Source organism: Mustela nivalis (assembly GCF_964662115.1).
Source record: "Mustela nivalis genome assembly, chromosome: 5".
In the NCBI taxonomy this organism is placed as follows: domain Eukaryota; kingdom Metazoa; phylum Chordata; class Mammalia; order Carnivora; family Mustelidae; genus Mustela; species Mustela nivalis.
The window spans coordinates 97,299,817-97,317,199 of NC_139024.1; the positions used below are offsets into that span (position 1 = coordinate 97,299,817).

General features: G+C 41.3%; 1 protein-coding gene across 20 annotated transcripts in view; it reads right to left on the minus strand.

The window, feature by feature from the left end:
• The window catches only part of PKHD1 (PKHD1 ciliary IPT domain containing fibrocystin/polyductin), a 485,802-nt gene that overhangs the window by 387,099 nt on the left and 81,320 nt on the right, over nucleotides 1-17,383 (minus strand). For all 20 annotated transcript variants that reach the window (XM_082729339.1, XM_082729341.1, XM_082729340.1 and 17 more), the window contains 2 exons: nucleotides 11,876-12,095; nucleotides 4,673-4,823 (listed from right to left, as the gene is read on the minus strand). In XM_082729339.1, coding sequence (XP_082585465.1) covers nucleotides 4,673-4,823; nucleotides 11,876-12,095 — 371 coding nt within the window. The remainder of the gene's footprint in view (nucleotides 1-4,672; nucleotides 4,824-11,875; nucleotides 12,096-17,383) is intronic.

Below are 17,383 nucleotides of genomic sequence, written 5' to 3' on the forward strand. Positions count from 1 at the left end.
ACATTGGGGAAGGTATGTGCTTTGGTGAGTGCTGTGAAGTGTGTAAACCTGGTGATTCACAGACCTGTACCCCTGGGGATAAAAATATATGTTTATAAAAAATAAAAAATTAAATAAAAAAAATACAAGTTGAAGAACAATGTAAATAACACAAAAATATCTTTGTGTGCAAATGTATGTGTGTGTACCTGTGGGTGGGTGTGTGTGTGTGTGTGTGTTTCCTTTCAGATGCAGTCTTCGGAGGATAGGATTCAAGAAGCAACATGTGACTCGGCTTCTTCTAACTATCCTTATTTGTATTTCTATATTGTTCATTAGTACTGTTCTAGCTACTGGGATATACCAGTGAACAGACCAGGTAAACATTTCTGCCTTCTTGGAGATCATATTCTAGCAAGAAAAGCCAGACACTAAACAATAAACATAATAAATTCTTAACTTATGTAGTACGCTGGAAGGTGGAAAGGACTACGGGAAAAAAGAACAGAGTAAGGAAAATTACAAGCACGATCTATGGTGTGAGCAGCCCTGGGTTGCAGTATTAAATAGGATCGTAACTGTTGACCTCAATGGGGAAGTAACTCCTCGGCAAAAAGCTAAAAGTGAAAGGTGGTAACTTTAAAAAAAAAAAAAAAAAAAAAAAGGAGGAGGAGGAAGAGTATTCAAGCAAAAGGAACAGTAAATGCAAAGGTTTTGGTGTGGAAGCAAGCCTGGCATCATCCAGGAACAGCAAGGAGCCAATGGCTTGGGACAGAGCAGACAACGGTGACAAAAATCAGTGATGAAAGCAGAGAGAAATTGGAGGAGGGAGTTGGTGCAGAGAATGGCCCATTAGGTAAAGGTCAGGACTTGGTTTTTAACTGAGAAGAATTCAGGAGCCACAGGAAAGTTTTTGAGAAGAATGAAGTCATCTGACTATTTTGAAATGATCATTAGGGCCCCATTAATATAAACTGAAGGGAGGCAAGGGTGAAAGCCAGGGGCCCATTTGGGCGAGGCTTGCAATGCTCAGCAAAACATGATAGTGATGATGATAGCTTACTTGCTACAAAGCCAACATACTTTCCTGACGGATTTGATAGAGAATTTGGAGGATCAAGGATAGCTCCATGGCCTGAGCGACTGAGAAGACAGAGCTGCCACCAGCTCGGTCTGGGATGGTGGGGGACGGGGGAGTAGCAGGGACAAGCAGCAGCAATTAGGAGTTCAATTTAGAATCTGCTAGACTTGAGGTGCCACTCCCATATCCAAGTGAAGATATCAGTAGGCCTTAGGATTCAGGAGTCAAAAGTTCAGAAAAGCTCTGGGTTGGAGATTACAATTTGGGAGTCATAAGCACATATATATACATTTCAAAAATTTGCAAAGATCATTTTGGAAAGTCATCATGTCATTTTTCTACTTTCCCCATTTCATTTTCCATAACTTTGAACACTTTGACTAATACAAGGTGGCAAGTGTGAATTACTGTGCGTGTTCATCCTCTCCATTCCCTCCATCACTTCCTTAGTTCAGTTGTCTCTATCCCACCTTCTCTGGATTCTCCAAGGCACCCCACACCCAGCAACCAGATCAATGTGACTAAAGCACACCGGTGATCCTGCGGAGCCTCCTTGAAGGTGACCCGTCACCTGATGAATTCAAGGGACAAACCCTTAACCTGCCACTCCATCCCAGCCTACCTTCCCACACCGACAACTCCTTCATCCCCTTCACATACATTATATTCTTTTCACTATTCTCATGGGCTTTTGCCTCAGTGACTTGTACATAGTGGTCCCTCCACCAGAAACACCTTCCCTCTGCAACACTGAACGCCTAAACCCTGGCCACTCTTGAAGGCAAGACACAAATGTCACCTACTTCAGCAGACCTAGACAGCTGCCCCATCAGGAAATAATCTTTCCCACCTCTGATCCCACACTTGATGGTAGGGGAAGAGCATAGCATGAGCAACATTTTCCAAAGTGAGAACAGCTGGACAGATACAAGCCTCAATTCTGAAAATAAAGTGTTCCATGAACAAACAAGTTTGGATAATACTCCACACAAAAACCGTCTCTTGGAAAGTCACATAATGTCTTACATGTGGAATGCTCTCAAATATCCTTTGGTTAAAATATAAATTATATATAATATCCATACACACACACACATACACACACACACACAAACACACATATATAAAAGTTTGTTTAGCCCAGCTTTCACAAATGTATTTGACTCTTATATCACAAAATACTTATTAACAGTCTATGCAATGTGTGTTCCAAGGTTCTCACCTAGTACTTAGACCTGGAGACCTGAATTCTAGTCCTGGATGACCCCTGTCAGCACTGGTTTTCCCCAGCTCCAAGTCTAGATAAGGCAACTGTACATGCCAACACAAGTGACACGTCATCCCCCCACACCTGAGCAGGGAGACCAGACATCCCAACTTCTCTAAGGGCAACCAGACATCCCAGGACTGGAGCCTCCTAGACTCTGGCACTAGCCTAGAAGGTTTTGACAGACATGGCTTCTGGTGTCCAAAGACGGAATGGCTTACTTCCCCCATAGTGACTGACAGCCACACAGGCTGCTAGGATACCCAATTACTAGGTGTGTTACCGTTGTCATGTCACCTCTTTTTAAGGACCTCAGTTAATGGAGCTCTTGAAGGAAGGGGCTTGTCTGGAGGTGCGCAACCTTCCCACCAGCTGCGATGAGTTGACTCTATGTGTCCTTCCTCAAACCTTGCCTACTTCCTATGGCCTCTCTTCCCATGTTACTCTTTCTAGTCTCCTTCAGAGCGTGGCAGAGAACCTTGAACATGGCTACAGCTCAATAAATACATGCAGTATAGATATTTAAAGAAGACTATGGCATTTAAGCCTCTGGGGGAAAAAATTCAAAATTATTCTTTGAGACAATGAGAAATTAAATGAAATCTAAGAAATAAAACGATCTGGTCAAAGCAGCACGAGCCATGGTGAAATCAAGCCGTATCGTTTTTTTAGCTCTACTACTTGCAAACTAGTGCTCCCAGTAATGACTAACAGTGGACGTTCACTCAGCAGGTAGAGCCTTTTCAGTGGCTCCTCTTAGGTGGGTACTAGTATTATCCCTGCTTGACAGATGAGAATACAGAAGCACAGAGGTGTTAAGTAACTTGTCTGAAGTCCACCAGGTAGCTAGTGATATGTCCAAGTCCCCACAGTCTAGCTCCAAAGCCCACCCTTCAGCACCGAGCAACCTAACCTGCCTCCCCCTCCTTTTCAGTGACATCGCTCCCACGGGCGACCCAACAACTCACATCATTGCCCAGGCAGAAACTGAGGCTCAGGAAGGTGGAGAGACTGTGTGGTGTCCCAGAACTCTCATTCCACAGTACAAACTGATACACAAATAGCTCCACAGACCTGTGGCCCCGTGATAAACATCTGAGACGTCGCTGGGAGCCAACTGCAGGAAAGGAGCACGGGAGTGACGTGGAGTCTAGGATCTGAGGACTGGAGTCCCAGAGATGATAAAATGAGCAATGAATGGAAAGGAAAAGGTCTATTCGGGGGACACAAGGAGGCCAGAAGTGACAGGCTGCTGCAGACTTCCCGGAAGGGAAGGGGGAGGGGTGTGAGGAGCCTGGGAAAGTGAGGACAGGGAGGCCCTGGGGCCAAGGTGGGGGGAAAGCTAAGGAAGGACAGAAAAGTTATGTTATTTGTAATTACATACATTTTTGACACTAGTCAGAAATTATTCAAAAAAGAAAGAAAGAAATGCGTACAGACCCAGGAAGTATAGTTTGGATTGCGCAGTTTGGACTGAACGAAGCAGCATTCGCTGGAGAATCCCGTGTAGTGTGTGGCATGTAATCGGCGCTCCATAAATGTTTGTTCCAAATAAACAAGACAAAAAGAGGAAAACTGCGAATTGCTTTCATAATGAAAAAGGCACCTAAGGGAGTAGGTGCTCGATAAATATTTTTTTTATCTGTGTATCACGAGAAGCCCAGAGAGTTGTAAAAGATTATCTGATATATTTCCAAAGAGCCCTCAGCCTCTGATTCTGATTCTCGAAAATTCCCTGGGGAGGCTGTGGAATCTCTCATGGGGGACTGTGAAGAGCACTTTCTTTGGGGAGCCACTGGGAGGAGTGGTTTAGATGATATCAAAACGGATGAATTAAGGTAGAGTCCCAGCAGTGCTTTGCCGTTCTGATTTCCACGTAATCCCCTGAAAAGCCGAAGCTTCCACTGGGCTCGCCGAAGAACCGATGAGCCGGGTGGACCAGCAGACATCACCACCCCACCGACTGAGGACGGCTGAGTGATTTGGAGACCTTCCAGAAGGGCCTGGTTAAATTGAGGGCCATTTATTTCACGAAGAAACAAACCAGGGAAAGCCGCTTTCAAACATGCACGCGGAGAGCAGGACAAAATGCTGAAGAGATTATCTGCTCAGAATTTGCTTTAAGAGAGCCCGGGCAGCACTCATTTGTTTTTGAGAAAATATATGATTAACCATAGTTAACTATGAATTCAGATGTTGTGCATTAGACCAGCTTCTCAAACTTTGAGAGCATTTAATATTATATATCGCTGCCATTTGGACTAAATTGTTTTTTTTAATGTACACAATATTACAAATTTAATTTGAGCTGTTTGAATCAGTCTGTAAAAAAGATTTGATTATACCTGAGTGTTCTGGCCCCGGCTCTTCCGTATCTCAGTAATCTTGGCGGTAATTGGCTGATTAGGCGTCTCACACTCCATCTTTGCCTCAGTTTCCATGGCAATGTTACAGGAGCTATTATAGATGAGAACTTCATCTCTTTCCACTTTAGGGCTGAAACGAGAGGGGAGGTTAAATGGGGTGTCATCAATCTTAATGAAATGCAATTATTTTTACTCTTATTAATCATTGCAAGCCATTAGCTTGTGGCAACTACAGGCCACCATTTGTCAAATTTTGCAAATTTCTGTAATTTTGTTTCCATTCTTTTATTGTTTATTTGTTTTCCTTTTATCTGCACACTCTGCAATGAAAATGCACATGGTAAATATCTTTCACTGAGCCCTTTCTCTCTTCCGCATCTATTAGGAACATTAGCAAAAGCTTCTCCAAAGCGTAACTTAACAAGCAATGCGCACACAATGCGCAGTTCCAAAAATGGAAGCAAATGTTGGGCAGAGGTGGTTTTTTCTTTTTTTTTTTCTTTTTTTCTTCTTTCCCCCTTCCCTCTTTCTATTCTTACTCACACTTAGTGTTGGGGGAGTGAATTGCCTGAATTCCCCCGGGGGGCAGATGGAGAAATTGGAAAACCCACACAACTGGCTAACTGGTCCCTAATTCCAACTGTGAAAAAATGAGCTCATTTAGGCTTTCAATTCCCTCTCCTCAGCTGATGGCAATGAGGCTCTGTTGCTAGCAGTGGAACATTAACTTAGTAAATTAATTAAACTTACTTAACAGCCCAGACTAAGGAGATTCGATATATGTGCGTTACACTTGCAGCCACTTGCTTTAAAAGTCCTCTTGCTTTAAGGAGAGAAAGAAGCCAGACCGGATTTAAAATGAAAAACAGCAGTGCAGCATTACAGAAAGTCTAAAAATATGCTATCGAGAGGAGGTAAAAGTGTGGCTGTTGCAGGCTATGGTCCCCAACAGGTGGGAGTGATATTTATTCAACAATAATGCTGGCTTTAGGCATTGTCGCAACTAACTCAGAGATTATTAGTAACAAGAAAGCATGACGTCTCATACTTTTCAACAGTTTCATCCACGTGATCTCATTTGGCCCAGTAAAGTAGATAGAGGCATAAAAAATGTAACGCAAAGGGATCAGGAGGTTTGCATAAAGCCAAATGCAAAAGTAGGTCAGCTCTGAGATTAGAACCCAGGTGTCCTGGGTCCTGGAGCAGGGCTTTCAAGTTTTTGAGATGCTGTTTGAACATCAGCACAAAGAAGGCAGATCCCAGGGGAAGACCAGCAAGGACCATGGAAAGGACAGAGGTCACTGCTTGAGAAACTATAAATCATGTTGAACTAGAACATTTCTTCTCAAATCAGTGTCAAAATGGTTTCTCCCTCAATTTGCTAGAAACACCAAGAAGGAGAACTACCACATCTACTTAGTCTTCTCTTCACAGTAAAATATTCCCAGCATCGTACCCCCTAAGTCAGGTCTCCCATACCCACTGTGCTCCAGACCTGTTAGAGATTGTCCATAATTGAACATCACGCAGCCCAGAACTAAACACACATAGCTTGAGCTGGGTCCTGGAGCCGTGGTCTCCTCTTATCTGAGTCCTACTTCCCATGACATCTAACACTGTGCTTGGCTTGTAGCACCGCACCAAAAGTAAGATGGCGGTAAACTCAGAGTCTCGGAGCCACAATGACTAAGGACTTTGCCTTATTCTTCTTGATTATTTCTTCTTGATTTTCTGAGAAGCATTAGTACGCAGAGATTAGACTCAAAACAGACCAGCTAGATTTAGATCCCCAAGCAGATATTTGCTTTCTATAGGACATTAGAAGGATTCAGTTTCCACGCTTATAAAATAGAGTTATAATCATCAGGTACCTATTTTACATAGGCATTGTGGGGTGGGGTGAAATGAAGCCTACAAAGTGATTTGCAAGGAATTTGACACACAGCAGGTGCCGATAAAGGCAGAGTCTTGTTACAGTTTTTGTGGTAGTAGTGTTGGCGGTATTATTGTTGAAATGTAACTGTGGGAATTACATGTCATCTCACTGATATGGACCCATTGCTCAAACGCATTTTGAACCTGGAGCTTGCAACTACAAATCAGTTTAGCTGAGCCATGATCCAGGGGGAAGACAGAGTCATGGGAAAATACAAAGTTCAGTCCTGAAGTGTTACTCATACTCAGAGTTTCAGAAAAGAAAAGCGAAGTAGCTTAGCTTGTAAATTAAAATGTAATGGAATGTTTAGAAAAATATGGAAACACAATTGAATGGAATGCAAAGTCCACATGGATTTTTCAAATAAACCACCTGACTTCAAAGCCACTTGAAGCTTGCAGCAGACCACTTTGGGCTTTGCAACTAGAACCTTCCTTTTGCTGTTAGGGGTGGGGATGGGAGTTGTTAGAAGAGTTTGAGAGGCTCTCTCTATGTATTTCCACCAGAAATCACTTATAATTATATCAAGAAGGAAATAAAGTTAGTTTACCCCACCACCACATTCCTTATGAATTGGTACCCAGATAAACTACTGATGGTCCTTGAGTTGCAATGGTCTGACTTATGATGTTTTGACTTGATGATAGTGTAAAAGTAACAAGCACTTAGTAAAAACCATACTTCCACTTTTGAATTTGGATCTTTTCCTGGACTAGGGATATAAGGTATCATCCTCTCTCATGACTCTGGGCAGCTGCGGCTCCCGGACAGCCACACCATCATGAAAATAAACAACCAATATGCTCATCGCCATTGTGTCCCCATACAAGCATTCTGCTTTTCATGTTCAGGACAGTAGCCAAGAAAGTACATGAGATATTCAACACGGTAGTATAAAATAGGCTTCGTGTTAGATGATTTTGCCCACCTGCAGGCTCCTGTAATGGTTCTGAACACGTTTAAGGGAGGTGAGGCTAAGCTAGGATGTTTGGTACATGAAGTGTATTAAATGCATTTCCAACTTATGGTATTCTCCACCTATAATGGGTTTATCAGGTCATAACCCCATTGAAAGTCAAGGGAGCTCAGCACTTCTATTTCTGAAAGCCCACAAACCATATAATTAATAATTCATTGTAGAATTTTTGTCAGGGATAACACAAGCTTAGGTGTCTAAATTTCTAGAATTCCCTTTATCCCTTCTTAGGCAAGTGAGGGAGTATTAAGCCATCTCCCCTACCTGTTGTGTGCCCCCTCTCACGTTCACTACCAGCAATGAACGATCCTCAATCCTACAAACAGGTATTTTGTACTCAGTATATAAATGACTTGGGATATAGACTTGAACTCAAGGAAAGGAGTGACCAACTTCTCTACAACCTTTCCTGGTCTTGAATTTCTACCCTGCTGATGAGCCTTCTTCTACTCTCTCTAGGCTCTTCGTCAGCAAAGACTAGAGGAAAGTGGGTTAAGTCACCCAGCAATCCTCTCATTTTGCCAGTGGCAATGCACTGTCCACACTAACCATGTTCTTCTTGCTCTGAGTTAAAACCACTTGTGAACTTAGATTTTTTTACAAGCTTTAGATCATATTTCTTTTTGTATTTTTCCCTGGTAATCTCACTAGAGGTTATTTTTCATTAAAAACCCATCATCAGGGGTGCCTGGGTGGCTCAGTGGGTTAAGCCGCTGCCTTCGGCTCAGGTCATGATCTCAGGGTCCTGGGATCGAGTCCCGCATGGGGCTCTCTGCTCAGCAGGGAGCCTGCTTCTCTCTCTCTCTGCCTGCCTCTCCGTCTACTTGAGGTTTCTCTCTGTCAAATAAATAAATAAATAATCTTAAAAAAAAAATAAAAAAAAATAAAAACCCATCATCAAACTTAGCAGAGACACCAGGATATCAAAAATAGACTAAAATTTAATAAATTTCAATGCTTCCTAATAGCTGCTATTCCATGTTTTCTTCCACAATAATCCCATATATTAAGTATAAGTATAAATGTAAATATATGTGTTCATATAGACACATATAAATGTAAATAATATAGTTGTGCCTGAACACACATGCACATAAATATTTATTTTGAGGGAATGTGGTAAACATTTTTGGTTCAAATGGCCAGCAAAGAGACTTCTAACACCTAAGTCTCCTAAGTCCTAATCTGTGGCTCTTCCAGTTGGTCTGTAAGCAAGTAGTCATGTGCACACTCTTTAGGACAGGCATCAAGAACACTTGGAGTATTTATGTTTCCCTCACTTAGCCTGAAATTGCTTCTGGTGGTTCTGGAATCTCATTGAACCACACACCTCAGCCCAGGCTCTCATCCCTATTGCTGAAGGCACATCATTGTGCCAAGTACACTGTCAGCCAGGGGACTGGGTTCCAGTCCTGACAATGCCAAGGCTGGACTGTGTGACTCTGGAAAGATACTTAATGTGTTCTTCAAATAGAATCTAAACTCCTTACTAGAGCCTCCAAGACCTCAAATAACTCCTGGAGCTCCTGTGAAGAACTTTCCTTCCCTCCTACTCTACTCCTGTCTTTCTGGTCGTTGACAGTTCATAAAATGTGATGGGGCCTTTGCACTGCTGCCCCCACTGCCCGACCATCCATGGTGACTGCTGCTTCTCCTTAGCTCAGCAAAAGACTCCAGAGAAGTCTTCCCTGAGCACATTGTATACGGTAGTCCCCCATGACTTTCTATCCTGTTTTAGCCCCTATCACATGTGATCTTGTTTATTGCACAGCTCCCTCCTCTACCCTTAAAGGCAGGGATTTTGCCATCTTGTTCCTCACTAAGTTACAACTCCTCACACAGTATCTACAACACAATGGACAGTTGATAAACTCTGGATAGATGGATGGGTAGATGGACTGATGTACGGACAGATGAATGGGTGGTGGATGGATGGATGGATAGATGGATAGATGGATGAACTGGGCATGTTTTTGCCACATATACACACATCTGCCTTTGCCAAATGACATCAGATCCATAGAGGTAGTGGCTGACAAGGGGATAGGATAAAGCATTTAATGAAAATGGGTTCCTTGCAAAGCTAATGGCAAGTAGTTCTCCAGGTTCACAAGGGTAATCTTAAGAGGAACCAATCAAGCCATTTGGCATATAATTCCCCCTGTTTAATTATAGTGTGTTTTCTGGTTATTAAATTAGCACATGTTCACTAAAAAAAAATACATAAAAACTCAACAAAAAATTATAAGTAACACTCCAGTCACCTAGGGTAGGCGCTCAACATTTAAGAATACATCCTTCTAGTCTTTTTTCTGATCACCTACTATATGTGTATAGAAACCTATGTACTATACGGGGATATCTGGGTGGTTCAGTCGGTTAAGTGTCTGCCTTTGGCACAGGTCATGATCCCAGGGTCCTGGGATCAAGCCCCACATCAAGCTCCCTGCTCAGCAGACACCCTGCTTCTCCCTCTGCCTCCCATTCTCCTTGCTTGTGCGTTCGCTCTCTCTCTCTCTCTCTCCGACAAATAAATAAATAAAATCTTTTTTAAAAGATTAAATTGATACACTATTTTATGACATGTTCCTTTCACTTCCCAACATTTTTTAAGCATTTCCCTCTTCAGTTAAATATTCTTTGTCATGATCTTTAAAGGTTTCCTAGGATATTAGTATTTAGATTCGTCTTTCATTATTAAACACTTCATTTCAAATTTTTTGTCATTATACCTAAAACTTCAAAAAATGTAGCTTTTCACCAATATTACATCTTTCTAACTGCCTTCTTAAAATCCTAAAAGTGAAATACTAGAACACAGGGAATGGGGAATTTTATGAGTGCATACTGCCAAATGATATCATTAAGAAGGGAAGGACATCATTTTTAACAATCCCTTCACAAGGTCAGAAGCTCTTTCCTCAGTGACTTCCTGAGTGGAGAAGAACACGGAAGAACTTCAAAGAGGAGCTATGGGGATTTCGTGAAAAGTCTTCAAATTCAGCGGAGCTAGGATCTAACGTGTGCCTCTTGGTATCCAGCATTCGTGAGTTCTGAAATCCAGTCCTGCCTGAGTGCAACCTCCAGGACACCATTCTCTGTATGACCTAAACAAGGTTCTTCATGCTTTCTAGAAAGCAACCAGCCAAGGAGGCCCCTCCTTTCCTCTGACAAAACATAAACCTCTCTCCCATGAGGATGATGAATTTGTCCTAAAACACAGGCTGTCTTGAAAAAGTACTGGTTATCTCTCTCATTCTGGGTAATGAGTCTTGTTTAGTTTTAATTTTGAATGGGAAGCTAGGCCTTCATTAAAAAAACAGGTGTGGGGACGCCTGGGTGGCTCAGTGGGTTAAGCCGCTGCCTTCAGCTCGGGTCATGATCCCAGGGTCCTGGGATTGAGTCCCGCATGGGCTCCTTAATCGGCAGGGAGCCAGCTTCTCTCTCTGCCTCTGCCTGCTTGTATGCGTGCTCTCTCTCTCTCTCTCTCTCTCCTTCTGCCTGACAAATAAACAAATGAAATATTAAAAAAAAAAAAAAAAAAAAAAAAAAAAAAAAAAAACAGGTGTGATCACTCTATCTCCATAAGAAAGAAGAGAGCAGGGCAACATTCAGCACTGAAATACCACAGTCCATGGGAAAAGAACTGCTGTTTGAAATGAAGGCTGCTCTGAGTCATCTATAGGATCACAGGTTTTCCTTGAATGTGTTTAGAAAAGGGAGTTTTACCTGGAAAGTGGCAGTATTGATTTCGTTCGTTTGTTTTTTAAATTCAAAAAATCTTCGCAAGCTTATGGCTTCTAAATCCTAGATCTACCGTAATTCTGCCTGCACATCCCCCCTTCTTTTGAATAAACATTGTGCAATCTGCTGGATTTCTCTATGACTTTTTTTCATATTTGTGAATCTGTTTGGAAAGAAAAGAAAAAGGAAAAAGGAAAAGAGCCTTCTGTTTTTCATAATGTCTAATCTTTTTCCCCATTGGCATTCACCAGATGTTGCTTTGGACCAGAAGATAAATATTAAAATCTAAGCAAGAACAAAGCGAGCTGTTTACTGGGCAGATTTTTCAGATGTTCTCTCAAACACTTGAAAAGACAGGAGATGCTTTGATATGCAGGCTGGCTGGAATCCACAATGGAATGGTCCCTCTAACAAGAGTGGTAGGCCCTGGGGGCCATGTCCACCCAGCCTGCAGTTCCTGATGGTTCCATCTGTCCACTAACCATGGATGTGTGCAGAAAGTCAGGGAGGGAGGGGACAGGCTTACCTGAGGAAGAGGCCTGAGAACCATGGGAAGGCTGACTCTGTCCAATGATCTGGTGCAAAGAGGCACTGGGGGCTTTCTTCACAAATGTAGAGGTAGGGCCATGACTGGGGCAATGTCTCTGTCCCCACAGCGAATGTCAAATCACACTGCACATAGCTGCTGCTGGAGGCTTCGCAGCTCTCCTCCGCATGCTTCAGGCCACACAGGAAAGCCAAGGACACTGCGGGAAATACTCACTATTAGGTTAGGCAGTAACTACAGAAAGAACTAAAGGCCTCACACGGTTACATAAATGCACTTCATGTGTGGTCCCTTGACCACAAGGGAAATAAAGTTATCAGTTGACTTTTCTTAAACATGCATGATATACACAAAACACACAGAAGAATATAAGTAACATTTCTATAAAATATGAATCATCATAATAAGAAAAACTCATATGACTCTACAAGCCAACATAAGCTCTAAAACTACTGTGATGCTCTCAAATCTTTGTCTCTTCGTCAAGCCCATCATCTTCCTCCTCATCCTCAGAAACAATCCCTTACACTATTTAAATCACTTTTTCACATGGGTTTGTATTCCTAAATGACAGAATGTTGCATTTCACTTCATTTTGAATTTTATGCAATAGAATACATGTCAATTTTTGGACCCACTTTTTTCCACTCAGATTACAGTTCCAATATTTATCAAGGACCATATTATCACATAAAACTTGGGAATACCTTTTCACTGCTGTTCAATACTGCATTGTGTAAAATTACTACAGTTTGTCTATTCTCTTACCAATGGACTTTGGCTATTTCCCAGTTTTTGCTACTACAAACACATACTAAATTTCCTCTAGGGTATATGCCTTAAAGAAAATTACTTGTTCATAGGGTAGCTACCAGTTCAACTTTAGAAGATAGTGCCATTTTGGTTCCAAAGTGCTTGTGCCATTTTACTATAGTCTACCAACTATGGTCATGAGTTTCCATTATTCCACATAACTGTCAGCACTTGGGATTATCAGACTGTTAATTTTGACAAGTTCGGTACAAATACAATGGCATCCCTTTGCAAGCTCAACTTGAATTTGCATTATTACTTCTTAGGTCAAACAGCTTCTTATATGTCAGAACTCATATTTCCTCATTGGTGAAATTCCTCTTCCTGTCATTTGCCCTTTTTTTACACTGGAATGTTTGTCTTTTTCTTAATGATTTGTGCTCTTTATATATTTTGGGTACTAATCCTAGAAGGTTATATGGTTGCTCATACCTTCTCAGGTTCTTTTCTTGATGGGATCTCTTGATTAACAGAAGTCCTTGATTTTTACATCATTTTGACAATTAACATTTTATGAAGGAGAAAAGCAATTATTGAAATCATTTGATCTTGAGACTACTTCTTTCTCAGTCAAGAGACACAATGTGAAAAGCATCAACAAGACAGACTGGCAATTACCTTTAAGAGGAAGATAAACAAGTCTCTACATGAGATGGTTTAGGAACTGCTCTGTTTGAAAACTTTAATAAAGTAAAAAAGAAAAAAAAAGAAAAATCCCTCCAGCTTTCTACCTCCACAGCTAACCTGTCAATACAGGTTTGCAACAATACTACCAAGGACTGTGGGCTTGAACCCAGGCTGCTCTACCTACATCCCAGCACTGCGTGCAGCAAGGGGCACATGAGACAAACACATGTGAGAAGGTTTACAGTTGTTCAGTCACATCCAAATAGTATTATGGTTGCTGGTACATTCCAAAGCACCTGACACATAGTGGGTTCTCTGTGAATTGAATATATTCAGGATGAATTACAGCCATAAAGATGGCTGACAATAGGACCCTTGGGTGGATAGACAAAACATAAGAACTTTCCAGTTAGCAAGCCCTAGACCAGACATATGGTCAACACCTATTTTTAAAAAAAGAACTCATTATGGGTGATTAGGTGGATGCAGAGTGACATGGTGGACCCTGAAAAGTACCCAGGGCTGGGGTCAGAATCGAAGTTTCTGCCACAAAATCAAACAGTGTGACCTTTAATCACTGTAGCTTTTCACGCCTCATGGAAAAATTAAAGTTCCCATGAAGAAGTCACTCCATGTAACTCAAGGTACAAATGCAAACACCATGAACATCAAAGATTTTGTTGATTTTTTTAAAAAATATGAAGTATTTTCATTTCAGTGAACAAGATGTTTTTAGCAACCCATCAAATGAAAGAGTAAAATTCTTCTTTCGTTAGAAGCACAAATGGGGGGGGGGGGGGTAAAGACAGATGACACCAAAAGCACTTCCTCAGAGCTCCCCTATTATCGCCCCTGCCCCATCGATGAGAGAAAACCCATGAGCAGTGAGCAGCCCTGTGGCAGGAGACCAAGGAAAGCGGTAATTAGGGAGGGTAGAGTTCTAGGCCCTCTTCCACAGCCTGGAATGAGAAACACCACTGTCTTTAGTGTGCAAAGTCACACTAAGGAATAAAACTCAAGAGTGTGGGTCAGAACTCAAAGTGACGTTAGTAAATTAGGGAAATTACAGAAATAAACCAAAAACCAAATGAAAATAGTAAGGCAGTAAACCACAGGGGAAAAAAAATTAGAAAACTCATGTAAATATCAGATGAGGAATGCCCAGCTGTGCACAAGCATGTCAGGAAAAAGAAGAAGAAGAAGAGGAAAAAGAAGAAGAGGAGGAGGAGGAAAGGAAGAAGAAACATCCTTGGAATAATCGTAGGTAACAGCATGATTATAAAGACAGCAAGACAGCAACATGGTTGTAAAAACAAAGATGGTGCCAGGCTCTACGCAGGCAGTCCTCTGAAGACCCCAAGAAGACCAGAACACAGAGGAGCTGCCTCGTTGGAGGCTTCAAATTAGTGGGGGAAAGGTAGGAATTCACAGAGGGCTCAGAAGAGAAATGTCAAAATGTTGACTTGTTGGCAAGTTTCTGATTCACTCAGTTGCCCCAAAATTTGCATTTCTGACAAACTCCCAGGTGCTGCTGCTCCAACAACAACATTAAGATGATATTCTCAGGGCACCTGGGTGGCTCCCTCCATTGAATGGGCCACTCTTGGTTTTGGCTTGGGTCATGATCTCAGGTCCTGAGATGGAGCCCCACATCAGGGTCCATGCTCAGCATGGAGTCTGCTTGAGACTTTCTCTCCCTCTCCCTCTGCCATTCCCTTTCTCCTTCCCTCTGTGTGTGTGCATGTCCTTATAAAATAAACAAATCTTGGGGCGCCTGGGTGGCTCAGTGGGTTAAGCCACTGCCTTCGGCTCAGGTCATGATCTCAGAGTCCTGGGATCGAGCCCCACATGGGGCTCTCTGCTCAGCAGGGACCCTGCTTTCTCCTCTCTCTCTGCCTGCCTCTTCTGCCTGCTTGTGATCCCCATCTGTCAAATAAATAAATAAAATCTTTAAAAAAAAATCTTTTTTAAAAATAATATGATTTTCTCAATAATAATGTAATTCTCAGTAATAATACCACTGAGAACCACGGTGTTAGGAGGACTGAAATTAATTCAGCATTCTGAAAGGTTGATTAAGTCTGAAAAAAGGAATACAGGGAAGAATCAGTTAAGTAAAGGATGGACTGCTCTGACAATAGCAACTGAGAAACACAACTTACAGTCCACTTCAAAAATCTTTTGAAATGTAACAGTTTCTTAACTAAATTGGTTATATGTAATCCTATCTGAAAGTAGAGGAATTATTAGCAGTTTCTGACAATTAATGAAACACATCCTGTTTGGTCATTTGATCTCCATTACAGAGCTACTTTCTAGAGAAAAAAAAAAAATACACAAACATACTCAAAATGTTTTATTCCAACTCAGGAAGTTGATAGAATCCATGAATACCATCTGAGGTCTGAAGTAAGAAACCAATAGAGTTAGATTTCTCCAGTTCTTCTCCATTTTTAGACACTATAATTAAAAGTCCTTAAAAAGACTTTTTTTTTTTTTATGAAAGAGGAAAATAAGTCCAATTATCCATTTCCCAAGTAAATGAGCCACTCTTGCACAATCAGTGGGTGTTTGGTGTCACCTAGTGGCAATCGTCAGAGTTACAGCTTCCTGTTTCTGTTTTCCTTTTTTAAAAATCAAGGCATTTTGAGAAGTCCGTTTCTAAACTTAAATCAAATCTTTTAAAATATAATAGTTTCTATTCCTCTTCTTCTAGGAGTTGTCAAACTTCCAATATCACAATTTACCTTCCCCAAAAACCTCAATGATTTTTATTTTGTACTTCTAATTGAAATTGTGTCTTGACATAATACCAAGGAACTTTAAAGAGTAAATTAACTTAAGCTGCGTATGTGTGAAAGCCTTTTTAAAAGACTGTAGCAGTATTAGTGAAATATTGGAACCTAGAAATATGGATCCTTGGTTTTCTGTTTCCCCAACTTCCCAATTCATTTATTCTTTCATCAAGCATTAATTTTGCATGTTCCCTGTGCCAGCCCTGGTCTACGCAGAGGAGGGCGATTGGAGAAGAAAAGAGGCAACGTCTTAAACTTAAATCTTCCACTGTATCTTAAGTTTCTTATTGTGGAATCTCCAGTGGAATAGATCTCTCTTCCATAAAGCTCTGCTTATATATAGGGTGGTAATAGGAAACTCCATTTCTAGTTTGTATTTTTTTTTTCTAGTTTGTATTTTAAACAAGGATCATCACTCCATCTCTCTCTCTCTCCCTTCCCTTCCTCCTCCTTCCCCTTCTTGGATAAGACAATCTAATATAAACTGCCATCACCAGGTACACATTGTGGAATTTTGGTCCAAGCTCAGATAAAGTGATGCTTTGATCACTTTGTAAATCCTTCACCCACATTCAAGTTGCAGACACAAGTTAAGAATATCATCAAAAGCACTCTTCTGAAAGCATTGCACAAATTGTTTCTAAGCACATAGTACAAAATCTATGATTGCACAAACAAGTTCATCACCTGACTAAGCTGGTCCTCTACAGATAATGGCAATTTCTTCCCTTTGACTTTTTTTCCTGAAGCTCAGAGGGTAATCACCCATTGTTAGAATGGGATTATCAAAGTTTTTTACCTTTCTCTAACAAAGACATAGCTTCCTACACCTCAATTTACATGATGTGACACTTCAAGCAATGAGAAATCATGGTGTTCTACTGAGTAAATACCTGGGCATTACAGAATGAGAGGGTGGTGTTCATGTTGGTTCTTTCACCTCTAACAAGAATTCCAGAACTGGGCACATCAGGCAAATATGCAAGAGATATCCAGCTCACTGCTCTGATCCCTACGCTAGTACTTCCAATAAGCAGAAGTTTTCACAGTTCTACCTCAGAACAAGGCCAAGAGACTGTCTTCCCCATGATGTCTAAGGCTGTTGTTGAAACTAATATTCAGAACTCACAATTACCTTCTCCACCATTGTATGACAACCATCAAGAACATGGGTAATAAATTTTCCATTGCCATGAATATGACAAAGGTGAATACGAACCCTTTTAATAGGCAGTCCCATCTAACATTTTAG